The sequence below is a fragment of the Sminthopsis crassicaudata genome, chromosome 4 (assembly GCF_048593235.1).
Source record: "Sminthopsis crassicaudata isolate SCR6 chromosome 4, ASM4859323v1, whole genome shotgun sequence".
NCBI lineage: Eukaryota > Metazoa > Chordata > Mammalia > Dasyuromorphia > Dasyuridae > Sminthopsis > Sminthopsis crassicaudata.
Genome location: NC_133620.1, coordinates 205,131,850 through 205,159,488, shown reverse-complemented (window position 1 = coordinate 205,159,488; position 27,639 = coordinate 205,131,850). Strand labels below are relative to the sequence as shown.

Below are 27,639 nucleotides of genomic sequence, written 5' to 3'. Positions count from 1 at the left end.
AAAGGGATGGAACTTTATAGGTCATATACTCCAGCTCCTTTTATTTTTTCATATAAGAAAAGTAATTTTTTTCTTTTTGTATTGTAACACTAACATTTAGTATAATATCTTATACATAGTAAATTTTAAATAAATGCCTTCTTAATTGAATTGAATCTAATTTTTGAAAGAATACCACTATATTATTGAAATGTGTTAGCTATAAAGTAATTTCCCCATCGTTGAATTATTTAACTTGTTGGACAAAATTTTAATGGATAGTGTAAAAGAAACTTATAGTCCTGTAGAGGAATGATTTAATCCTTTTTAAGTCTGTAGGTTCAAAAGGACATATCCTGTGAATCAGAATCATCATATAGCAGTGTCCCTCTGTTTTGCATGATTTTGAGAAAGAAAAAAAAAAAATAGTCCAGAGAATTTCTTCTAATGACACTTTCCCAGTCCCCAAGATTGTGGAAAATGAAATCCTTGGGGACTTCTCTTTTGCATATGGCTACACACTTTTGTTGTTATTTTTAAGGGTTTCCACCAGCTTGGTACATAATATTTAAAATTTATTATATTAATTTGAATTTACAGTGATCAACACTCTGAGCTCTCTTTACACTTTTTTGGTTTTTTGGCGAGGCAATTGGGGTTAAGTGATTTGTTTAGGGTCACATAGCTAATAATGTTAAATGTCTGAGGCTGAATTTGAACTCAGGCCTACCTGATTTCAGTGTTGGTGCTCTATTCACTGTGTCATACCCTCTCTATACTTTCTGAGAGGTATTCCTTCAATTTGTAACATGAATGCCTGAGATTCTACTATATCAACCTATAGCATATTTAAATGTCAGGATAAGAAGATAGAATTCTGTGATGGAGAACTCCCACTCTACCTTTTCTTCTTAGCTTCTAGAATTAGGTTGTTGAACAAACAGTCAGACTAGATTCAGAGAATAAGGGGAAATATTTCTTCATTTCTCCTTTGGGTAGGTTTCCTTCTATTTTTCTACTGCTAAAATGATTTAAAAAAAGAAAAGCAAAAGAAAACACATACACACATTTCAGAGTATCCCACTAAATTTCTTTTCATCTTTTACCCCTTTTTTGGATTTTTCATTAATTTACTCTTCTTGTTTTATGCTTACTCACTCCCTCGCCTTTCATCCCCTCATAAGTTAAAATAATAAATAAGAGTCAGTGAGAAAGTGGTTAGGTTTTAATGAATGGGAATTTGTTCAGTCCTTCACTGCACACTTCTCCTACTCTAGATTTCCCATAGTTGGGAATAATTTAACCCTATGGTACTTGTAATTGATAATTCATATCCTTTTTTAAAATAGTAGCAAATATTAAAATATCCTAAACTTATTCAAATAGAGTGTTTGGACATCACTAAAATATTTCATGTAACAAATAAACGGTTTATATTAAAATATATTTGGGAATTACTGAACTTCAGGCCTCTCAATGAGGTATAATCATATTTCAAATTGAAAAAAAAAAGAAATAATCATAGGGGGATCACTTTGTATACAGCTTATTACATTTTTTTCTCAGATCTGTCTGAGCTGCAGAAAGACAACATTAACAGAAATGATAAATAGAACTGATGATTAAGCCAGGTGGCAAAGCTATCATTTGTAAGACTGCCTATATAGATACTGGGTCTGGGAGGAAGCCTGGTACTGCCTTCCTAAGACTAAGAGAGATCAAGCATGCCGAATAGATGGTGTGATTGAGCTTTTTGGAAGAAGATGCCAGCTGGAGTACCCACAAACAATTCCTTCTGGATTTTTCTTAAAAGTTAAATTGATGGCAACTTTTGAACAGAGCAGTTTAGGCCTTTGTCCCTGGAAATAAAAGATAAAGCTTTATTTCAATTGTTAATAGGAGGAACTGACAATAAAAGGGGAAAAAATGGTGTACCCTAAGAGAAGTTATGGAAAGAAACAAAATGGCACTCAACTACTAGATTAAAGAAATAATTGCAATTTGGTGATGTTCTTCATCAGGGATGTTCAGGAGTCCAGATGTGCTTGTTGTTTGCTTTATTATTAATGCACCAAATAATGTCACTAGAAAAAAAGTGATATTTTAATTAAAAATATGAGGGAGTTATAATTCAACTTTGTCATAAACTGTTATTGTTAACTATGTCAAAAAGAACAGGGTATTAATATAATTTGGCTATCCATTTTGTCTTAAAATCTCAGTGACCTGGCACAGAGAAAAAGTACTCAATACATGTTTATTTAATTGAGTTGGATCATGAAATATATTTATCTGACTTCATAAAATTGCATAGAAAACCAAATCTTAATTCTCACCAAAATGTCTTTTTTTCCGTTTTTCTTTCAACTTTACAACTTTAGTTATAGAAATTATAAGATGTATGCTTCATTTTTAAATAAAATTTTCTTAGTTTTGCTGAATTGACTTTCTTTTAACAAGGGAAGGGCCTAGGTATGAGAAGAAAGATGAACATACTGGGAAATGAAGGTCATATACAAACAAAAGATCAATAAAATAAAAAAAAGATAAAACAACTTTTTTTTTTTTTTTAAAGCTTCTTGTATTCAGGATTTGATTTCTTAAAGGACATATGTTTTTCTGTATATATAAAATCTATGTTAATCATGTTAGTGTAGCACTTACAGAACCCAGCATTTGGGTTCTTGAATGGGATGGGGTTTTAGAGGGTTCTCAGGGGGAAAAACAGTATCATCATAATGAAATCATAGTTAAGTTATAATTAAATTTTTCTGGCATGATTAAAGCATGCATTCCTTAGTAGTTGGAGAATAGCTTATGATAATCTTCTGTATTATGAAGAATAACCTCTTCATCAATTGAAAGGGCAGTTAGGTAACACAATAGATAGAACACTGGTCCTAGTGTCAGAAGATGGTGTTTAAATATACTCATAGATAGCTCCTAGCTATATGTCCCATGGCAAACCATTTAACCTCTATATGTCCATGATTGGTGTGAGAATAAATTGAGATAATAATTTTAAAGCATAGTGCCTGGCACTTAGTATGAGCTATATAAATGTTAGGTATTATTTTATTTTATTTTTATTTTTATTTTTTTAGATTGATAAAGGAGGTTTATTTTGGGGTTTGGAAGTAAAGTTAAAGTCTAGTTAGTAAAAGGTGAAGGTAGAGATAAAAGGGAATTAGGATTTCAATATTTCAAACCCTTTAGCTTTTTCAGGTCATGTTTTAACTTTTTGTGTGTGTGTGCTTTTCTTATAAAACCTCTTTCAGTTTTCTAGTTTCCTTCACTATGGAAGCCTAAAAAAGAGGATATCCTGGTTTTAGGGAATGACAACCTGTTACCTCTTTAGAAAAGTATTGGCTAACCTGTGAATAGCAAGGGGAGCCAGTAATATAGTATGAAAAATGAAATATCCAGTGAATGAGGACAGAATTTGAAAGCCATTTACACAAGGGATTCAAAGCCAGAATTGAACAACTGTGATTCAAGCCTCCTTATGTAGATGGGATCTTAGTCTTCTTTTCCTTAGATTAGGATGGAGATATGTGAAATAGTCTTATTCTATCAGGCAGGTAACACGTGATACATTTGTGTAACATGACATGAAGAAACCAAAATGTATTTTAATCTTTTCTAGCAGAACAAATACTATAAATGCTACTGAACTTGTTCTGATTTAGTGAGTTCCTTCTCCTTGATCACCACAGCAAGTTATCATGTAGTAAGAAACATTTTCTTTTTTTCTTACAAAGCTTCAAGACAGTTTATGTATGCTTCAAATAATGTCTTAATCGTACCTTGGCCCAACAATATTTGTTGACTGACTGAATTCATATATTTATCCTGGAATGAAGGAATGAAGACCAAAGAATATTTGGGTTCTCAAATATGAGGTGGTTAATTCCTTCTAAGAGGTTTTTATTTATTTATTTGGGTTTCTTTGTTTTTTTTAGTTCTTCAATATCATTCCCTAGAGGACTTAGCAAATTGAAATATGCCACATAAATGTCCAGAAGGACGTATATCATAAATATAAACAGAATGAGAAAATATTTGTTATACTATATGACCCAGTGAGCTGTTAACACAAGCTATTTAGGAGACTAGAATATATGTCAAATTCTAAATGAGTTGAGGCTGTGAAAGTCATTCTTGGACTTTGTCCTTGAAACATTTAAAAGTTTTGGGTCAATTGAGTTCCATAGCTATTTAAGGTGTCTATTTATTTTGATCAGTAGTTATTATTTTAAAGACATGTATTTTATATTGCTAATTCCACTTACTGAATGTGATAATTATGAAAGCATTTAATTATAACCCAATTTTTTTTTTTTTTTTTTTTTTTTTTTTGAGGAGGGAGTGAAGGAGGAGTGAATTAGGATATACAAAAAACTGTTCATGATGGTCAGTTGAAGAAAGCTTATCTAGTCTTGAGACTGGGGAGGACAAAACAATTCTTTTGAAAAGTTCAAGATTAGACTAGATTAAATGTAAGATTCCTAGAATTAAAGGTCTAAAATTCCATGACTTTAAAAGGATATCATGTAGAAGAGGGTAAATGGAAGTAGGTTAAAATTGTTCTATTTGGCTTCAGAAAGGAAATCATTAAGAAAGAAAAAAAGAAAGGAGTCAGAGTTTGGTTCAATAGAAGATAGAAAGAACTCTTGAATATCAATAGTTGACTAACCAGATGAGCTGACTAATTCATGAGATGCCTTAGGGAGTGTTTGGAATTTTTGTTTAATTAAAGTCCTTGAAGAGAGATTGACAGAGAAGGCATCAGAAATGTTATAGAGAAGAATCATCTTTATGGTAGAAATTTGACCAGATGACTTCTAAGATATCTTCCAACTCAAAATTCCATGATTCTTTTTCTCTTCATGTAAATCCTTCATCTGTATAATAAGGTATGAAATCTAAAACTTCTCCTTTAGTTAAACTCAAATACTGAATTTCTTTAAATTTTTTTTATATTTCATTTTTTTTAATTGAGGTAAAAATTTGGATTTTATTATGCTTAAGCACAGGTTTAGAGGGGTAGAAAAATAACCCTTGAACAAAAAGGAAAAAATCTAGCAAGGCTTCTTATAATAGGGGAAAAAAAAACCCAATTAAATCAGAGTGACAGAGAAATAATTCTTTTACATATTGTGATCTTATTTTAGACTATAAAAGTTTGTTTTTTCCTAGTAAATTTATTCATTTTAATACACATTACTTTATAAATCATGTTGAGAAAAGGGAAAAACCATGATATATATGTATATATACACATAGAAAAAAAGAAGTGAACATAGTATGTGTTGATTTACAGTCAGTCTCCTTAGTTCTATTTCTGGATGCAGATGACATTTTCTGTCCAAAGTCTACTGGTATTATTTTGGACTGAACCACTGAGGAGAACCATGTCTGTCATAATTGGTCATCACACATACTGTGCATAGTATATTCCTAGGTCTGCTTCTTTCTCTAAGTATCAGTTTATATAAATCTTTCCAGGCCTTTCTAAAATCAGCTTGTTCATCATTTTTTATAGAACAATAATATTCCATTATCTTCATATACCACAACTTGTTCAGCCATCTACTCATTTTCCAATTCTTCCAATTTCCATAAAGCTGCTAGAAACATTTTTTGCACATGTGGGTCCTATTCCCTCCTTTATGATTTCCTTGGGATACAGATCCAGTAGTGGCATTGCTGGGTCAAAGGGTATGCACAATTTTATAGCCCTTTGGGCATAGTTCCAGATTGCTTTCCAGAATGTTTGGATCATTTCACAACTCCACCAACAAAGCATTAGTGTCCCAGTTTTCCTACATCCCCTTCAACATTTATCATTATCTTTTCCTGTTATCTTAGTCAATCTGAGAGATGTGAGGTGGTAATTTTAATTTGCATTTCTCTAATCAATAGTGATTTAGAGCATTTTTTTCATACAACTGTCTTTAATTTTGTCATCTGAAAATTGTATGTTCATATCCTTTGACCATTTATCAATTGGGGGGAATGACTCAATTCTTATAAATTTGACATAGGTCTTTGTATATTTTAGAAATGAGATCTTTATTAGAAATACTGGCTGTAAAGATTTTTTTCCAACTTTTTACTTCCCATTTAATCTTGTTTCTGTAGGTTTTGTTTGTGCAAAACTTTTTTTAATTTAATGTAATCAAAGGTGTCCATTTAGCCTTTCACAATGTTCTCCAGTTCTTCTTTGGTCATAAATTCATCCCTTCTCCAAAGATCTGAAGGGTAAATTATCCCTTGATCTCCTAATTTGTTTATGGTATCATCCTTTATGTCCAAATCATGCACCCCTTTTGACTTTATTTTGGTATGGGTGTTCTGGATGTCTTTAATTACTACCATATTAATATTTTTACCTTCTGAAAAATTGAAAGAAAAGAATGTGTGTATGTGTATGTGTGTGGGTGAGATATTGCTCCTTTGATCTGTAAACAGTTTGTTTCCTAAAAAGGGAAGAAAAAGAATATTTACGTAAAAATGAGAAAATTAATTTAAGAATAAAAATCTTTTGTATAAGAGATGGTGTAAAGGCATAGATTCTTCTGTGGATCCTATATGGAATTACTCTTCATCTGAAGATAATGAGAGTACCCATTTGAAGACAAATGGTGACTAAATTAATGATGGCTTTTGGCATTGTGCTCCATCAGCGCATTTGAATGTGACTCTTTTTAGAACTTTGAAGGTTACAACTGAGAATTATACATTAAATAACTGGAGACTATAGAAAGATCATATAAGGACTATTGGGGTCATCCTGACAGAAATGAGGAATTGATCAGTTTCACATCAAAGTTAGATAAGTCACAGACTTGAGGTTTTAGAAATCAGAGGAAAAAAGCCCTAGGAAGAAATTGGCAGAAGAGTAGAAAAAGAGAAGAAGAAGAAAAAGCTTAACCCAGGAGGCATCAGGAACAAAATCTGACAGGAGTTAAGCTGACACCAAAGTTGTGCAATTACACAGGTCAGACTGAGAAGAAGCAATATTTGTATTCAATTCTTCTCATCTCCAATTCAATACACTTCCACTGTATAGCTAGTTAGTCCTACAGGTGTACTTTGTCAGCCCCCAGACAGAATTTTGACCCAGAAGGTCATCCTGAGATAGAAATACTTTATACCATTTCTACCAAAGCTCAAGGAAGGAAAAGTCTAGGAAAAGTCAAACCACTGCCTCCATCTTAACTCATTTCCCCTCAGATCCCAAAGGACACATTTAGATACCATGAATCTAAGAGTCCTGGTAATGTTCTCTAAGTGTTTCTTAAGACCACCAACCCTGTTTCCTGTCTGGCCCCAAAGCCATCCCTCAGATGCAATCCCTGTGGAGAAGGGATTTACCTTTCTTTCCACCAATCACTGCCCAACTGATACAAGTAGGTAGCTAAGTCCTGAACCTCAGGAATACCAGTGTTACCCACCCCTCAGACCACCAGCTCTGCTTCTGTTTCAGCCCTCATAGCCATCACCTCAGGAAGAAAGTCCTTTGGATATGCTATCTGTCTCCTCAGCAACTGCAGTTACTAAAAAGAAAACTTTCAATGTTAAAGTCCTCAGGACTGTGTGTGAATGATTCAAAATTTAAAAAAAAATATTATTTCATCAATGGAGATTATAAGGATATATATTACTATCTGCTATCTTCATGCATAAAGACTACAGGGTCTTTCTATCTGACTTGTGAGCTAAAATGTCTTAAGTATATTGTTTCTCCAATTAGAATGTGAGCTCCTTGAAAGCAGGCAATGGCTCTAATTTCTTTTTAATGTGTGCAAAACATACATTAAGCATGTGACAAATTCATTTTCACTCTTTCATTCATTAGTAAATCCATTTATGCACTTATTCTTTTAGCAATAGGGTACAAATGGGATAGGTTAATAATTAAAAATATTGAATCAAAGGTTTTTCCAACATCTTCAACTTTACTTAGGGGAATTGACTGCTACCTTTCTCAAGTTTCATTATGAGTTTACATTTATATTCAAGTTTAATTATTGTAGCTCTGGGAAACTATGGTTGCTCTTAATTGAGTTAATGAAAATTCAAAGCATTTGGCCCTGTAGCCTCAACCACCCTAAATTAGATAATATTAAACAACCTAATTATTTGTTCAAAGGAAGTTGAGCAAGAGGATGAGATTAGAAACCTTTAGTAGCATTTTCATGATCTCTTTCTCCTAATGACAAATGATCAGAATGATTCATATATTGTTTGTTTAAATAATAAAACTTATTAAATATCATCTCCTCTTGGAATTAAAATGAAATAACAGGTAAGTATGAGACTCTTTTGTGAGGGCCCCATAATTTGGAATTCATGACAATGTGATGACTAAAGCTATAATTCTTTATGTATTTAGCTTTCTTCTGTGTATGCTTTGGGGAAAAGAACAATTTTCTTTCTATCTCTCCAATGTATTTCATAAAAAACTATCAATATCTATTAAAAATCATGTTAGATTCAGAATATCAAAGAGCTGGAGGGACTTATGTTCTCCTTTAGTCCAGGGATTCTTAATTTTTATTGTATCATAGATCCTTTGGACAGTATGGTGAAGTCTGGGAACCCCTTTTCAGAATTATTTTTAAATGAATAAAATAAAATATATAGGATTATACAGAAAACAAATTATACTAAGATATACTTATTGATATTGTTTATTTTTTTAAGTTCACAGACAACATTTTAAGGATATCATTTTAATCTAATTCCATTATTTTATAGATAATAAATGTACTACCTCTATTTTCTTTTTCTTTTTTTTTTTTAACATTTTTTTTTCCTTTTTAGTTTCCAACATTTACTTTTATAAAGTTTTGATTTCCATTTTTTTCTCCCTCCCTACTTCCCTTCCTTCCTTCCCAAGACAGCAAACAATTTGATGTGGGTTATACATGTACACTCATATTAAACATATTTCCACATTAATCATAAAGAAGAATCAGAATAGGGCAGTGGGTTGAGCATCATCCCTGAAGTCAGGAGGGCCTGAGTTCAAATCTAGTCTCAGATACTTTACACTTCCTAGTTGTGTGACCCTGGGCAAGTCTCAGCCAAAAAAAAAAAAAAAAAAAAAAAAAAAAATTGGAATAAAAGGGAAAAATCACAAGAAAGACGAATCAGCAAAAAAATAAAGTGAAAACAGTATACTTTGATCCACATTCAGATTCCATAATTCTTTTTCTGGATATACATATAGTATTTTCCATCATGAGTCTTTTTGAATTGTCTTACATCATTTTATTGCTGAGAAAAGCTAAGTCTTTCAAAGTTAACCATTGTATATGTTATTGTTAGTATACAATATTATCCTAGTTCTTCTCACTTCACTCAGCACCAGTTCACATAAATGTTTCCAGCTTTTTTCTGAAATCCACCTGCCCATCATTTCTTAGAGAACAACAGTATCCCATTACATTTGAAGAGGAAAACCCCAAACTGAAAATCCTTAAAGGAGAAAACCTCCTTCGACTCTGCCTCAGTGAGGGAACTCCATCCCAAGCACAAACAATTTCATCTTTGTTATCTGGGTGGGGCCGGCTCAGTCCAGAAACCCAATGAATTCAATTCAAATTCTAACCCTAGCTGAAACCTAGCCAGGAGCCAACCTGGGACTCCACCCACAAGTCCCCTTCAGCTTGTAGCCAAAGTCCCCTATTATAAGAGAGCCAAATTGGAGCCCTCTCTTTGCAGAGGTCTCAACAGAGAGCCAATTTGGGACTCCAACCACAGGCCCCTTTAGCTAAATCTCTCATTATAAAAGACCCAAGCTGGAGCCCTTTCTTTGCAGAGGTTCCAAACATAGCAGCCTTACTCCTGGCATACCAAGAATCTCTGCCCAGTGGAACAGTTTCTAGTGCCCTCTTATCTCTACCTTCACTTTTTACTAACTAGATTTTGACCTTACTTCTAAACCTCATAATAAACTTCTTTGATCAATCTAGGTTTTTGAGTCTGTAAATTCCTTTACAGGGGACTCTTGTGCCGCCACTAGATCTCATTTAACTCCATATCCTTGCACTGAATCCAAAGGGGTTGTAGGGAAGCTCTATTTGACTCCCTGTACCCCAAACCTGCCACTAGACCTCAAACCCTAATTTCATTTGGGTACCCCAAATCTATGCCTCATCAATCTGACAAGTATGAAGTGGTATCTCAGAGTTGTTTTAATTTGAATTTCTCTAATTAATAGACATTTAGAGCATGTTTTCATATGAGTATAGTTTTGATTTCTTCATTTGAAAACTGTTTACTCATATCCTTTGAACATTTATCAATTGGGTTACATCTATTTTCAAGAATTCTGAAATCCCTTTAACTGACCATAACCTACTGTCTTTTTAACCTCTCCTTCTCTTTATCCACATAATTACTTCCAATCTCTTCACTTTTTAATACTCTCAGGTCTTTTTCCTGCACTAGTCACTACCTCTTCATTTCCCTATCTTGGACCTTTGGTGAACCAATTCAACTCTACACTGTCCTTTTCTTTCCAATCTCTAGCTCCTTTATCATAACACTGGATTATGTCCAGTCAAGCTTCAGCCTTGTATCACTCCCACCATTCATCACATTATTGCTATACATGTGCTGAATGAAAATAGACAAAAACAATGTTTCTGATTTGATTTACTATAAATTTATGTTATAAAAACTCAAGTGAGCCCTTTGTAACTAGGCAATCTCACTATACTTTCCTTATCAATTCACTATCTCACTTCCTGGAAAGACTTTTTGAAACCTTTTATCCTTCCTTAAACTTTCAATGGATCCTTTTCTCTCACTCCCTCAGGTGAGAATCTTAACTAGTATTTTACAGCAAAAAAAAAAAAATTGTGACCATTTGCCATGAGCTCCTTTTTAATTTTTCCCACATTTCCCATTATTCAGATGCCTTCTGTCATTCTCTCTTTCCCCTCCCTTTTTATTTATATGATAAAACAGCCTTTCTCTTACCAAGACTAATTCTCTTACTTGTTCTATTGATTCTATTCATCCCTATTTTCTACAACAGATTGCCCCCTTCCCCTGCCATCATTCCCACTCTTTCACTTATTTTCATTTTCTTCCTTTCCACTGGCTCATTTCCTGCTGCCTATAAACAAGTCCCTTTCTCATCTATCTTGAAACAAAACAAAACAAAACAAAAAAACAAAACAAACCAAACCTTCACTTGATCCTTCTCTGCCCACTTTCATCCTGCATCTCTTTTGCCTTTTGTAATTGAACTACTCAAAAAATTCGTTTACAATAAGTACCTCTTTCTCTTTCTTCTAATCCCCTAAATCCAGTTTCTGACCTTATCTTTCTACTAAAACTATTTTGTGTACTGTTGCTAACAATCTCACAAGACAGCATATCTCTATTGGCTTTTTTTATTTTTTTTCTTCTTCTGGTTGCCCTCCATACTCTTTCTTGCTCCTCCACTCTGACTATTCTTTTCCCTGGCTTATTTTAAATCTCAACAAAAATCCACCTTCTTTCCCAAGCCTTTCTCCCTCTTAGGGCCTTGCTCTTTTATTTATTTCCTATTTTACCTGTAAATAATGGGCTTTTGTTTACATGTTCTCTCATTAGCTTGTAAGTTCTTAAAGGCAGGATTGTCTTTTGATTATTTTTTTATCTCCAGTACTTAGCACAGTGTGTGGTACATAAAAGCCACTCAATAAATGTTTATTGATTGATTGATGGAGGAAATGGAATATATTGCATATAATCAGGAGCAAAATTGCAAAGTTGGTAGACAATCTCTGGTTCATTCTACAAATATTCTATTAATTAATTAAATAAATAACCTGTATGGCAGTTGCCTTCTTCTTTTGTTTCTTCTCCACTTCTAATGTTACCTTTACATATTGTTCCATTCCTTTTGAAATGCAACATATATGGATAATTCTTGGGAATGAATTGAGAGCTGCTGCTTATTTGTTTGAGTATAATAAAACTATAATCATTGCTGTCTTAATATCATAGGATTATAGATTAAGAACTAGAAGGGATCTCAAAGGTTGCCTGGCCTAATACTTAATTTTATAGATTTTATGACTGCATCCTAGAGATGTTGAATAATTTGTCTAAGGATTGCATGAATATCAAATGACAATGCTGATGTATCTAATATATACCTTTTTCTTAGTGTAGAGCCCTGAATTCAGAGTTGAACCATCTGGATTGAAATTGTGGGTGTCCTATTTACTCCTTGTCTGATCATGCAATTTACATAATCCCTTTGGGCCTCAGTTTATTTTAAAACCAGAAGTATCTCTTATAGTTATAACTGTTATTGGATCATAGATCTAGAACCTCAAAGAACCCAAGAATATGGTTTTTACCTTATTAATGGAAATATTTTGATTTTAGATGATGCCCAATTTTTTTGTCTATCACTTTAAACATGAGCTACCTTAAAGTATACTTTTTTTATAACTCAGTAAGTAAATCTATACTCATTACATATATAAATTCCTAAGATTAAGATACATTCCAATATCTAGTTTATTGCCAAAGCCGTTTAATTTTTGTCGTATCTCTTCAGTCATTTCATTTGTAGTTCTTTCTTCATGATATTATTTGGGTTTTTCTTGGCAGAGATACTGCGCTGGTTTGCCTTTTCCTTCTTCAAGTCATTTTAAAAATAAGAAAACTGAGGTAAATAGGATTAAGTGACTTGTTGTGCAGCTAGTGTTTCAGGCTGAATTTGAACTCAGGAAGAGGATTCTTCCTGACTTCAGGTCCAGAATTCTATTCACTGCACTACCTAACTTTTAACTTAGTTTTGCAAATTCTTTTTTTCATTTCTCCACTGTTTTCCCTCTGATATGACCACCTTCTTAATGCAGACCATCACCTTAGCCCAGACTATTGCAACAGTCTGCTGGTTGGTATCTCTGCCCCAAGCCTTTCTCCAATACAGTCTGTTCTCCACGCAACTATTACTGATGATCCTAAAGAAGAAATTTAAGATAGCACTCTCCTCAGTAAACTTCAAAATCTTCCATGAGATTCAAGTCCTTCATAACCTATCTCTTCCCCTCACATTTCTATTCATCTTATACCTGCTACCCCCCTACTTCATCAAGTACTCTGTGATTCAGAAACAAATAGTCTCCTTCCTATTCCTTGAACAAGAAACTCATTCTCTTGACTTTGAGCATTTTACTGCTTATCCCTTACACCTAGAATACTCTTTTTTTCTTATCACTAAAAATCCCACCTTCTACAGGAAGCCTTTCCTGTTCCCAGAATGCTAGAGTCTTTTTTCTATTTATTATCTCCAATTTATATTGTTTGCACATAGTTGTTTTTATTTTTTCTCTCCCATTGTACTGTGTACTCCTGGAGAAGAGACTATCTTTTGCCTTTCTTTGTATTCCCAGCTCTTAACATAGTGCTTGTCACATGATAAACTGATAAATTTTTATTGACAGATTCATTGTTTAATAGGTACATTACACAATTTTTTTTTTTTTTAGTGTTTCTTTTTCTGAAACTTAAAAGACTTGAATTCTTAAAATTAAATAGGATGCTAGTCTATTGAATCATTAGTTATGGATTAATTCAGGTAATTATTATTTGTATTATTTTTAATATTGAAATTATTAAGCACATTTATATGTGAATATATTCTAATATATTTTAGGTCTATCAAATTGGAGCTGCTTATAATTAGGAGTTATATTATAAAATAATCTACCTACCCTTAATTATAGAATCTTAAAGCTGAATGGAAAATAAGGGGGCATCTTATCCAATATCCACTAAAAAGCACATTTCTTCCCTTTTTCAACATATATTACTGAAGTGTTCTCTCTAAAATGTAATGTTCTCTGTTGAGGTTTTTTGTATGTAACTTTTAGGTGTTCCAGTGTTGCAAACAATCTAAAGTGTATTGAAATCTGACAAATTATCCAAAAAGAATCAGGAACAATTAGTCTAGCATTGTATTAATTTAATGTAAAATCATACTTAGGAAATAAATAATATTTTTAGCACAATATAAGAAATAGATTAATTCATGTCATTCTAAAAAGTTTATTCCTGTTAACTAAAATAATATACAAGAAAAAAAAGCCATATAGTAATATGGCTATAATATTATGACATGGCTATGTAAATTCTTGCTTCTTCCAAAAGAGAGTATGTCTTAATAAGAACTATGTTTTATCATTGTTTTTATAATATTCTTTTTTTCTTTTTTCATTGAAGGCCTCATTCGTTTGCAAGAGCTCATCAAAGCTCCATCAAGGTACAATTTGCGGTTGAAAATACGTCAGTTGCCTGCTGACACTAAAGATGCCAAACCTTTACTAAAGGAGATGAAAAGAGGCAAAGAGTTTCACGTAATCTTTGACTGCAGTCATGAAATGGCAGCAGGCATTCTGAAACAGGTAATCACTGGCTTGATTAAATGGCAAGGTTCAATTATATTTAACAAATTAAATTTTGAAGTTGAAGTGTGGTTTCACTTTCAAATGGCCAATACCTATTTTCCTCAGTAAGGGCAGAAAAATCAGTCAAATCATCTTAAAATATTTTTAGAACAGATGCTATAATAATTGCTTTCCATTTAACTTTCATTTACATAAAATTTTAAATGTTTGTAGAATTTCTAAATGTTAATCAGTATAGCTTTCAAAAGCTACAACATTATTTGTAAATATAAATGGCAGGCACTGAGAATGCTCTATTTTTCACTGGTGCAATGATAACTGTTGTGCACTACATATATATATATACACATATATATTATATATCTGTATATATGTTGTGTGTGAACAAAGTCATAAAATCAGATATTTATTGTTAGAAGAGATCTTAAAGGCTATCCTAGTCCAATGCCCTCATTTCATAGAAGAGAAAACTGAAGGTCAGAGAGGTTCACTAACTTACTGCTTAGAAGTAGACATTTAGTAAATAATATTCTCTAAATGAATGCTTCTTGATTTAATAATCGTCCAGACTCACATAAGTAATAAATGGGAGAGGTAGGATTCAAATTCAGTATTCTAATCATCATACCACACTAACACCTGTAACAGCAATCTTCTCTCAGAAAGGATAGATATGCTCACTTGAGAGTAAGTTGTTCTGACATCAGATCCCTGCTCTAGGTTTATGTCTATTTTATAAACAAGAGAATCGAAGTTCAAAGGCACATAGACCACACATTGAAAAATCAATATACAAATAGATATCTATTGATAGATATGTTTTATATAGCTAGATTTAGGTACATATGTGTTGAACTTGATATATGTCTGTGTATATTTATGTAGTGTGTATATGTGCATTTATATGCAAAATTGTAAAGTATCTCTATTGTATACTCAAGATATTTTGTGATGTCTAATAGAGTAGTCACCTATTTTTTGTACTCCCTTTTTATTTTTTTGTGTTATCTTTATATAATTTTCCCAATCCTTTTGGAATGTGACATTAATGGATGATTCTTTAAATGAATCAAGTGCATTATCTATTTGAATGTAATAAAATATATCAATGCTTATTTTCTTGGCCCTGAGCATTCCCGGGAACATTAAAAGAGAAGCTTCCTCTGTGAGGCTGGAAGTTTCAGTTATCTTTTTATCCTTCATTAAGATTTTTGTTCAATGATGCATCCTCTTGGAGATCCAATATTGCTTTTATTATACTTGATAATTGAAGATTATGTATGAAAGTCCCTAATCAACCTTGAGAAAACCCCAGCAGTAAAAAAGATATCAAGTCACCTTTCTAAGAGGCTGCACGGTATCTTTATTTTGAGTCAGAGGACCTGGATTTTGATCCTAGCTCTACCATGTAGTGCCTGTATGCTATTGCACTATTTATTTAATTTCTCTGAGCCTCAGCTATATTGGCAGAAGAAAATGACTGCAAGGATGCCTGGTGAGGACCAGGAAAGGCTAATCAATCAGGCTGGGACTGAGCAGGGAAGCCTGAGCTGCTTCATATTAAAGGCAGTAAAAGTCAACAAGTATCTAGTGGAAAAACTACAGAATCTTCAGATAGATATCAAAGGACTACAGAACTTTCAGGTAGATAGCATAAGGACTGTCTTCTCAAGTTTCTCCTGATTTTGTTAAGTTAAACTTTTGGCCTTAGCCCCAAAGGTCTTATAGATGTTTAAACACTATCTCCAATCCTAAAAACTATAATTCTTGGCCCTTGTTTGCTATTCTCATAAAGAAAAATTTCACTTTCTTTTTTGGTGGTAATTCATCTCATGTGACCTGAAATAGTTAATCTTAAGATAGGGTAACCCTGCCCCATAATTGGTAACATACTATTAAACACAGAAGTTTCCCACCCACTTTTGTCATGATGAGCTATTTTATCATCCACAGTAGTGCTAAGGATTATGGATTAGGGTAGGATGAACACTGAGTCTGTAACAAGGATGGGCTAGAGCCAGGTTAGCAATTTTCTAAGATTGTTCCTTCCTTCTCTCTGTGACTTCTAGATATTTTGAATGATTTGGTTAGCCAGGAATGGAGGCTATTTTTGTAAATGACCATTTCAAAGTCTGCTATTAGTTGGTCAATCACACTAGTATCTTCAATTCCCCTTTCATATTAAATATCATGCTCCTCCTCTGATATCCTGACTACATGATTCTGGGAAACCTCTTTGGGCTGTAGGGAACTCTCTTAGGTTTTATGTTTCAGAGAAGACTCTAAGCTATATTGTTAAAGAGAATTTCCTCATTATGGAATTCAGTATCATTGAAATCATAGCTTCAATCCTTATTCCCATATTTTTGCCAATTGTTATAGAAGCCATTATTTTGTACAAATTTCTATGTACTTAGATGGGTTCAGTTTGTTTCCCCTCAATAAAAAGTTGCAAACAATGTAAGAAAAGTGTTTGTCCTGCTTCTCAACTTAAACTCAGATTCCACTTTATTCAAATTTATATTAGGAATAAATGTGAATTCCAAATGATCTGTGGTTTCATTCACTTAAAATACTCTTTATGTAAAAAATCCCTCTCGCAACTCAGATCACAACGCAGCTAATACATTCTAGAAAATTGCTTGGCAATAACCTGAAAATCACTGAAGTAAAATATGAATTTGAGTATGCAAATGGAACTTCCCAAATATTTGTATTATTAGTACTATTCATACTTGGAAAAAAGAGATGATGATATTCTGAGAAGATGATACTCTGAAAGGATGTTACTTTTCCATCTCATACTGTGTCATTCCTCTTTTGCCTATCCTGCATTCCTTCAGTGAAGATTTAAATCAGACTTTTCTACCATTTTATCTCCTCTTCAGACACTAACCAAATAATCAATTCTTATTCACTTATTTACTTAGGTATAGTAATTTCCAGATATTCTCTAGTTACATTTGCAAGAATCTTTTTCCTTTTGCATCCTTATTTTAATGTAAAACCTTAGATAAAGTTATTTAAATGTTCTTGCCCAGTTTTACTAAAAGGGTAGTTTCTAGTAAAGGACATATATTATCTAAAACTAGCTTATACACACAAATTTTAACGCCATCTAATTGTCATCATTTGAATTTTTTCTCCAGCAGTTGTAACAGCTACATAATATATATTCAGACATGCAGCCCTATACATTTGATCTTGGTAATTTTACAGTAAACTAATTTATAATCCCTATAAATTTTAGAATTGTTTTCTAGAGATTTAGTTATGAAATCAGTAGGTTCTTGACATATAAATATCTTTCCTTCTCCCCTCTCACAGCACCACTTTTATTAGCCCCTAGAAAACATTTCCCTCTACTCCATTCACAAAATGTCTTTACTTCTCAACTAGAATCTCTCTAAATATTTCCTGTTCCAAAATCCATAGCCCACATACAGCATAGGCTTTATCTTTTCTTAATGAATGGAATTATATACATATGTTTATAATATATTTATTTTTATTTATAGTCATTTATTTATAATATTTATATTTATAGCATATTAATAATTAATGGAAAAATAGGATTCTTTTGCTGTTCCATTCACAAGGTGAGATGCATTTCGTAATAGTACTGAGGAAACTGCTCAATGGATGAGATTAGAGAGAGAATGATTTTACAGAAACATACCAGCCCCTTGTGAAAGCACCTGTTTCCATTTCATGATGTTTTCTCTACATGCAAAACTGAATTTAACAATCATTATCAATTAAAGTGAATACCTTTGGGATTATGCTCTCTACGTGTTTATAAGGAATTTGCAGAATGAGGAAAAGACATAGTTTCTTCTGGTGGATATTCCAACTCCAAAAGCTGTTGCTTTTGTTGTTAGAAAATTCACCACAACTTTAAGAATGTGTAATTAAACCATAACAATTCACTAATTGCAGTTAGGAAGACCAGAAACCCTACTTTTAATTATCTATACTTTTTGAATAATGATAGTAAATTTGTATTTGTTCCATTACTGAAAAGGAAATCTTAAAGAACTCAACATGAGGATTCCTTTATTTTGCTGGCACTTCTTTAAAAAAAAGTGTAATATTACTTTTCCAAATGAAATGGCGTTCTTCATTTAGGAATTTTAAAAATTTTATTTTTAGTAAAGACATTAAAATACAATAAAGTAAGATATTCTGATTTCAGGGTTTGGATAGCATCTTAATGTCTTCATTAATATGTAAAACTATAGTCTTTAAAACACCCAACATTCTAATAGTAATCTTCCTATTAGAAGACTTGGTTCATAAATTCCTTTAATTGTTACTAATCTCTTTTAACTGCTAAGAAATGATTTGCTTGACCTCATTTCAGTGTAACTCAAATACAGTAGATTGCATTTTGGTTGAATTAACTGTTTTGTTCTCACTTGTCATAAGCCACACACTTACATATTATGTGACCTTTCAATAATTAAATTTTTGTTTCTCTCTTAGGCATTAGCTATGGGAATGATGACTGAGTATTATCACTATATCTTTACTACATTGGTAAGTATTTTGTTAGATCAAGAGGATGGTGGCAAAAGGCCTTTCTTCGCTTTAAATAGCAGTAACTTGCATTGTTATAATTTGATCATGAGGAAGAGCCTTTAAGTGAGATAGAAGAAATATGACATGGCATTTTTTGTAGTAATATTTTGTCATTTTAAAAATCAAAACTTAAGAGTTAGTGATATCAGCTGGCATCAGAGAAAGCTTAGTGGTAAGGTACTGATTTTGAAATAATATGATTGCTGATTTTAATTCCCAGTGAATTTTTTTTTTTGTAAATACAATTTGCCTTATTTTTCAGGACTATAAATTTTTTAAGTGCTACTCTGCCTTTAAAACGTACATCCCTCATTCTTTTATTACTACTGAAATAGAAATTCTCAATGCAACAAGGAACTAACTTTGTATCACTGATTCATGAAGTCCGTGGGAACATAAAAACTAAAATTTCTTTACAAGGACTTGATCAGACTATACAAAGCATCTAGAGAACAGACCCCCCATATTAAGTGACTCATTTCAAAGTGTTTTTTGCTTTAAGGTACTAAAGGTTAAAAGCTGCTTTAAAGACAACCTGATAGCAGCTGCCTACTGATGACCACTTTAAAATCACTCTAAGGTTTCCACAGCAATTTGCATTAACATTTTATAGAAAACCCTGGTTAGGCAACTGTATTTTTCCATTTCTGTGAATCATGCTTGAGAAAAGTTTTGGTGGAGACTATCTTAAGATCTATCTATCTTGAGATGAAAAAAAAAAAAGCCTTTAAGACTAACACACTAGAATCTCAAATCAACCATATTTTGTACTTTTCTAATATCCTACTAACATGAAGCTTTTTGAATCAGTACTTTTAGTTATTTGCACTTTAAAATTCCATTTTACAATGTATTTTAAAAGTTATACTTAGTTGGAATGAATTTTCAACCTTTTTTGTTTCTTCCTAATTAAAGAGGATTCATTTGTTATTATGGGTGTCATAACTTAAATTTCTTGAATGACTGGAAATCTAGTTAGCATTAGAAATCTCCACTTCCTTGCTACTGCTACTTATTTCCTTCTTAAACTGTTGCAATCTGTGTCCAGCTCAGTACTCCATTGAAATTATGAAAACTACTATTCCATTGCCTTCTATGCACCACCTCTAAAGGATTTTTCGTTCTCATCCTTTTTGACCTTGGTATAGCTTTTGACACTGACAACTACTTCTTTCTTTAAAGCTTTCCCTCCTTTGGTTTCCATAATATCACGCAATACAAGTTTTTCTCCTATAACTGTGCCCTCTCAATCGCTTGCACTCACCTCTCTTGTCTTCCTGCCATAACAATGTTGGCATTTCACATAGTTCAGTCTTTTGTTCTCTGTTCTCTCTTTAAGTTCTCAGTCTTAGAGAACTCATTTATTCTCACAGCTTCAACCACCACTTCTATGTGAAAAACTCTCCAAATTGTATCTATAGCTCTTACCTTTCTCTCAGTTTCCATTTCTATATTTTCAAATGCCTCCTGGACATTTTTACTTCAGATTCTAAATAGCTAAAGCTCTTTTGGAATAAGTACCATTGTAAGATTTTGAATTTGTGTCTCTTGAACTTTTCATAGTGACCCATACATAGTGGCTCTTAATAACTCTTTATTGATCCTTTCAAAGTAGCCCTCCACATGAATTACAGGTATACCTTGTTTTATTGTATTTTGCTTTATTGCACTTTGCAGAACTCATTTTTTTAACAAACTCAAGTTTTGTGGCAAATTTGCATGCAGCAAGTCTATCAGCACCAATTTTTTTTCTAACAGCATGTGTTCACATCATATCTCTTTTTCACATCCTAGTAACTGTCACAATATTTTGAACATTTTCCTTATTACTATATCTTTTATGGTGATTTATGATCAGTGACCTTTAATATTACTATTGTAATTACTCTGATGCACCATGAACCACACTCATATAAAAAAAGCAAACTTAATCAACAAATGTTATGTGTATTCTGACTGCTGTATAACTAGCTATTTCCCCATGTCTCTTTCACTTCTTAGGACTCCCTATTCCCTGAGATACAATAATATTGAAAATCATCCAATTGTAACTCTAAATATCTTTTAAATATGCAAGTAAAAAAAGACTCAATTGATGTAGCAAATTTCATTGTTTCATTTTAAGAAATTGCCACTGCCATCTTAACCATCAGCAACAACTACCCTTATCTGTTGGTAGCCATCAACATCTAAGCAGTACCCTTCATCGCAAAAAGATTGCAATTTTCTAGAGGCTTGAACAGTAGTTGGCATTTTAAAAAAGCATACAGTATTTTAAATTAAAGAATGTTCACTTGTTAGGCATAATCTTATTGTACACTTAATAGACTATAGTGTTAACTTTTATATGATCCAAAAAGTAAAAAAAAAAAAAAAATTCATGTTACTTATTTTATTGTAATATTTGCTTTATTTTGGTGATCTGGAAGTGAACCTGCAATATCTCTAAGATATACCTATATTTATGAAATCTCCTAGTCATGCAGGATCAAAACTTTTGAGTCATCATCACAGATTCTTTTTATCATGTTTTTATTCCCACTTAACACTAAGTGATGCCATTAAATGATATCATTTCTTTCTTCAAACTGTCTCTAAGATCTGCCCCTTTTTAGTTTTTACAGCTACCATTCTACTTCAAGTTTTCATTAAAATTTGCCTATATTATTGTAATTTTTTTTATTTGGCTTCCCTGCTTCCATATTCTCTCCCTGTTGTAATTCTTGTTTATCATGCTGTTCTCTTCTAGAAAAAACCTTTTTGTGTTCTGTTGCCTAGAGAAATTCTTCCTAATCCATAGCTAGCAACTAGTAAATCTTGAAACTTGACCTAGTGGATATTTAAGCTACTTGATGTCATAATCTTATTATACTCATGGGAGAAGAAATATAGTGGACAGTCCTTCAGTGATCAGTGAATTGTACACCACCACACCAATCCCAAAGTTCAAAGTTCACATCTTTATATTAAGAAATCATTGGCATTTTGGTCTTGAGGATAAAAATCCAAGATCTTCAGTAATTCAAGGCTCTATATAGTATATAAACTTCAGTTTATTTGACCACGTTTATTTCCTACTTAAGCCTTCTCCCTGTAAACTGTTTTGTTCTCTTTTCTTTGAATTTCATTGGCCTTTCCAATTTACTCAAACCTCTGAATGTATAAAAAAATCCTACAAATGCTCTAAAATTCAATTCAAATTCTGTCTTTTTTATCTGAAGCCTTGTCTGACCACCTCAGCTCACCAATATCTCTTCTTCCTCTGAACTGATAACATATATTGTTCAGTCTACTTACATAGTGTTTATGATAATAAAGCTTTTTTATTTTTTGTGTATTTACCTGTCATTCTGTCTAATAAGATGGTAAGCTTCTAGAAGACAAAGACCATGTCTTATCTTTTTTTTTTCCTGCATACCCTTTAGGCAATGCTTTATACATACTACACACTCAATAAATATTGATTGGTTGATTGCTATAATTTGTAGTTTTTCTTATTGCATTCAAAATGACATTGAATAAGTTGAGTTGCTGATATCAAAGAAAGAGAATTTTGTACAATAAAAAGGCAAGAAAGGCTTTGATCTTAAAGTAGAGTTTAAGATCCCTCAAATTTTAGATTTGGTTTATTAATTATTTTAATATCTAACATAGTAGAAACATATCAGATTTATTTTAAATCACATTGCTTATTTTTAAAATGGAATTAATAAATTATATAGTGAGAAAACATATTGGGATTCTTTACATATCTTTACTGCTTTTTATAAACACAAATGTAATTGATTAAATAATTAGATTTCTTTTTAAATTTTATGATTTTAGAATTACATAGTCTTAGAGATCTAATCCAACCTCTTTACTTTACAGATAACAACATTATGAGAACTAGCATTAACAGAGAATTGCTTTTAAAGTGCTTATAAACATTATTTTATTCTTATAATCCTGGGACATAGAGACTATTATTGGACCCATTTTATAGATGAAAAAAATGAGGCTTGTCCACGTCATACATCTAGTAAGAGTGTGATGATTTGAATTTCCTATTTATTCAACATTCCATCTGCTTTGCCATCTAACTGACAACACTGAACCATGTACATTGCAAATATGATATTTTAAGGGAAATAACAACTGGATACAACAATATGGTGAAATTTTCGTGTTTACCATCTCATCTTTTCAATTTGCAAAGTGCTTTACAAACCTTAAAATGACATATACATCTAGCTATTGTTATTATATTTAAAATTAAGAAATAATAAAGCATAGTTCATATTTGTAATTAGGCATGCAAAAAGTTTTCTTAAAAGTGTTTTTTATATTTTAGCTTCTCTGAAATGTCTTTGTAGCATTATCCATAATACACACACACACACACACACACATACACACACACACACACACACACACACACACACACACACACACACACATATATATATATATGTAACTCCCATTATTATTAGAATTGTTGAATGAGTCAAGGAAATTTACCTAAATTGTACTCTAATTGTATAGCAGAAGAGAATAATGAAGTATGTAGGAAATCTGACATAGATCAAAGTACTAACTTTTCTAATTCACAAATAAGAAAACTAAAGCTGAGAGGGCTTAATATGGAGGATCACAGAGTTAGTATCTGAGGAGGGATTTGTATCTAGGTTTTACCTGGTTCCAAGTCCAGAATGTATTCTGCCTAATAGCATTTTAGTCTTGTAACAATTGATTTAAGGGATATAGTTGATTTATATAATGGGAGCTAAACAGACAGTCCCTGTCTTCTGTAAATTGATAGTTTAGTCAGGATACATACTTTCACCTGTCATATTGAATGCACCTAGAAAATGTGCTGTCTTTATCTATTCAGGCATACACGTATGAAAATTTTTCTTTAGAGCTGTGCTTTGGAATAGATGTGAACTGATCTCCAGATGTTCACTAGTGTGCCATGCCTCCATTTCATATGCTTTTCTTTGTCTAACTCCTCTGTTGACATTTAGTGTTTTTTTTTTTTTTTTAATTTTTAAAATTAATTTTAATTATAACTTTTTTTTTGACAGTACATATGCATGTGTAATTTTTTACAACATTATCCCTTGGACTCACTTCTGTTCTGAATTTTCCCCTCCTTCCCTCCACTTCCTCCCCTAGATGGCAGGCAGTCCCATACATGTTAAATATGTTATAGTATATCCTAGATACAATATATGTGTGCAGAACTGAATTTCTTGTTGCACAGGAAGAATTGGATTCAGAAGATAAAAATAACCTGGGAAGAAAAACAATAATGCAAACAGTTTACACTCATTTCCCAGTGTTCCTTCTCTGGGTATAGCTGAGAATCCATCATTGATCAATTAGACCTGAATTAGATCTTCTCTTTGTTGACGATATCCACTTCCATCAGAATACATCCTCATACAGTGTTGTTGTTTAGTGTTTCTTTTTGAGAAAAAGTCAAATATCTGAATTTTGGTTAATAGTATAGATTGGTTAAGAATCTTCGTTTAAAATAACAATTTACCCACCTTCTTTTCTCCCTTTCTATCAGGATCTCTTTGCTCTTGATGTGGAACCCTACCGATACAGTGGTGTTAATATGACAGGGTTCAGAATCTTAAATACTGAAAACAGCCAAGTCTCATCTATTATTGAAAAGTGGTCAATGGAACGACTGCAAGCACCTCCTAAGCCCGATTCAGGTTTGCTGGATGGATTTATGACGGTATGAATACCTATTTACAGATTAGTTTGTGTATTTCTGTGTAATACTTCATGTATTAAAAACTCAGGATTGGGATGTTAATTTTACTTGTTTTTCATAAATGTGATATGAAAATCACTACTAATGAACATAATCTTAATTATGATAATTTTTACATGATAAGTGTATATTTTTATCCAAGTCTCTAAAAGGATTTGCAAATATGAGAGGGAAACTACCACATAGGACCCCTTTGAAAACAATTTAATGTTGCGTTTCTGGGAGGAAGGGGAAAAAGAAGGTACAAGGAAGAAAATGACTTCAGGAAAGTATTAATTTAACTCTCACTTCTAGTCTTTAATATCTTTTATAACATTGCTGTCTGATATAGATGATTTATTTCATAATCTAATCAACCTATTCCTTAATTTTCATCTGAGACTGATAATTAATAATGTTTGATTTTCTTGAATTCAAGTACAATCTTAGTCTAAATTTAATGTATATACTAATGTAATCTAATTGTAAAGACCTATATATTTGCAAACTTGAATAAATCTGGATGTCTACATGATGAAAGCCAAGTATAAATGACCTATTGATATTCATTGAAAAAAACACCAATAACAAACTTAACCAAGAAGCTTAGAACAAGACAATATCATCAGTGCAACTAATTATATAGCATTACAATTAGAGAATATTAATAATGAATTGGAAAATGAATTTGAATGATGCAAAAGAGTCCAAGTCTAGAAATTGAAATTTAAATGTATCAAAATTCAATCAATTGCATTTTTCAATGATAGCCACATAATCATTAGAAGCAAAAGTTAAAGTTGCAAAATAACTTTATAAATACCTGGTTTTTCCTAGTAGTAAGAGAGCTAGCTCTGTTTTAACTATTGGGTTATATCCATTCAGAGAACTGCAAAGCATGAGACTGATATGCAGAATGATAGACCCCAAATAAATAAATAGAGAAATAATCTTTTTTGCACATTTATCTTCAGAGGATTATGGTATTCAAATGATTCTGGCTTCTTAGAGTTTTTAAATTAAAAAATGACCTCCTGGAAGTGCAGCATATTTTAAAAGTAAAGTGCTAATTGCCTAGGTTAAAGTTCTGTTGCTTTTAGAAATATCAAAAGGATTATTAGTTGTACTTATATATAAGGACATGATTTACTAGGAAGACTATTTTAATGTTAACTAAAGACACAGTAAAAAAGCTAATGAAATAAAAACTGATTTTAATTAAAATATGAGTTATTTTAACAATCCTTTCATTTGTCTTTTCATCCTTAACCTTGAATGAATCATTATCATAATGAAAAAACAAAATACTTTCTGTATAACCATTTTAAAACATAATATAACCTGGAAAATTACAATCACAAAAACAGAACCTCCTGTTCTGAGGCAGAAGGCTTGTGGCTTCCTTCTATTGGAAACTTAATACAATATGGTTACAAAGAGAATGAAATTTTTAGAATCTAACTTCATTCTAACTCTTCAAACTACTCAATTTTTAAATATTATTTTATGCTATCTTATGTATTTAATATAGAATTTATAGTTATTCTTATCTACACTATTCTATTGCAAGGATAAGAAAATAAAAGTGTCATTGTGGACATCTTGAATGTGCTATAGATGTGCATTATATATTGGAGAAAGGTCAATTATAAATCCATAGTAACCACTTCAGAAAATTTATGGTCTAATATGTGTACATTACCTCATATCCAAATAGAACTAAGTTTTAGCAATGCAAGGATTAATGTGTACTTTCAATTGCCAAAATAATACTATTTATTAAATGACTATAAATATGGAATCATACTGGTTGCTTTTTGGAATCTAGAAAATATGGAGTTTAGAAAACTAGGAGTTTATGTAGGCAATTCAAGCATAGACAAACATAGAAAGAAGTGTTTTATCCACATGTATTTTGGATTTATAGTTGACTTATTTATGAACCCATAATTGACAATTTCTGTGTTTAATTACTCCACAATTTTATGATATTGTATATATTTGCAAAAGGGACTTGAAATTTTTGTTTTTTCCTTGGGGTGGGTTAACCCTTCTCCCTCCCTTTTCCAGGGCTTTCTCAAACTATACTAAACTAATTTGCATGACCTGCTGCAGAGGAAGAGGGGAATAAATAGACAAATGGAATGGGAACTGGATTGCAGTCAACAAATTGCCCAAAACTCAGTGGGGGAGTCTAATGTGGGTAGAAGGGACACTGCCTAGCCACTGGGGGAAGGAAGAGGTAAATGGATATGGACTCACTCTGAGCCATTCCAAAATAGAAAATAGCTACTATTGAATAGGAAAAGTTTCCATTTGTTACCAGAGAATATATTCCTTATGTAGGGAAGGACTGTGGGCCCAGTGTGTAAAAAGTAGATGTTAAAGAGGCCTAAAGTATTCAGACTTGGGCATAAAATAGAGGAAAACTTTTAAATGACTGAGAAATATTCTTACAACTGGAATCATGAAAGAGTTGTAATACAATCTTAGTATAATCCTTTCATGATTCAGTTACTTGAAAATTGGTACTGTCTATTGAGAAGGAAAAGGGAACACAGGAGGAAACAAAGATAAGTTTGAGAATAATGATAGTGGCACCCGCCCCCCAAAAAATATGGACAGTCTGGGGGCAGTGAATGGAAACCATAGCCAGATAGACACTGAGATCATGTAACAATTCTTAGCCAAAAAGGATTCATTTAAGAAATCCAGATTTGATGCAGCTAGATAGTACAATGGAGAGAGCAATGGACCTGGAATAAGAGGACCTCAGTTCAAATGTGGCATGAGACACATTTAACCCTTCCTAGCTATGTGCCCCTGGGCAAATCAATTGACTTGCAAAAAAAAAAAAAAAAAAAGAATCCCTGCTCTATGGGACCTGTCAAAGAGTAC

The 27,639-nt window shown here is 32.3% G+C and overlaps 1 protein-coding gene across 3 annotated transcripts in view; it reads left to right on the top strand.

Moving 5' to 3' along the window:
- The window catches only part of GRIK2 (glutamate ionotropic receptor kainate type subunit 2), an 805,940-nt gene that overhangs the window by 318,393 nt on the left and 459,908 nt on the right, over positions 1 to 27,639 (top strand). For all 3 annotated transcript variants that reach the window (XM_074310214.1, XM_074310215.1, XM_074310216.1), the window contains exons 5-7: positions 14,227 to 14,408; positions 18,897 to 18,950; positions 24,550 to 24,723. In XM_074310214.1, coding sequence (XP_074166315.1) covers positions 14,227 to 14,408; positions 18,897 to 18,950; positions 24,550 to 24,723 — 410 coding nt within the window. The remainder of the gene's footprint in view (positions 1 to 14,226; positions 14,409 to 18,896; positions 18,951 to 24,549; positions 24,724 to 27,639) is intronic.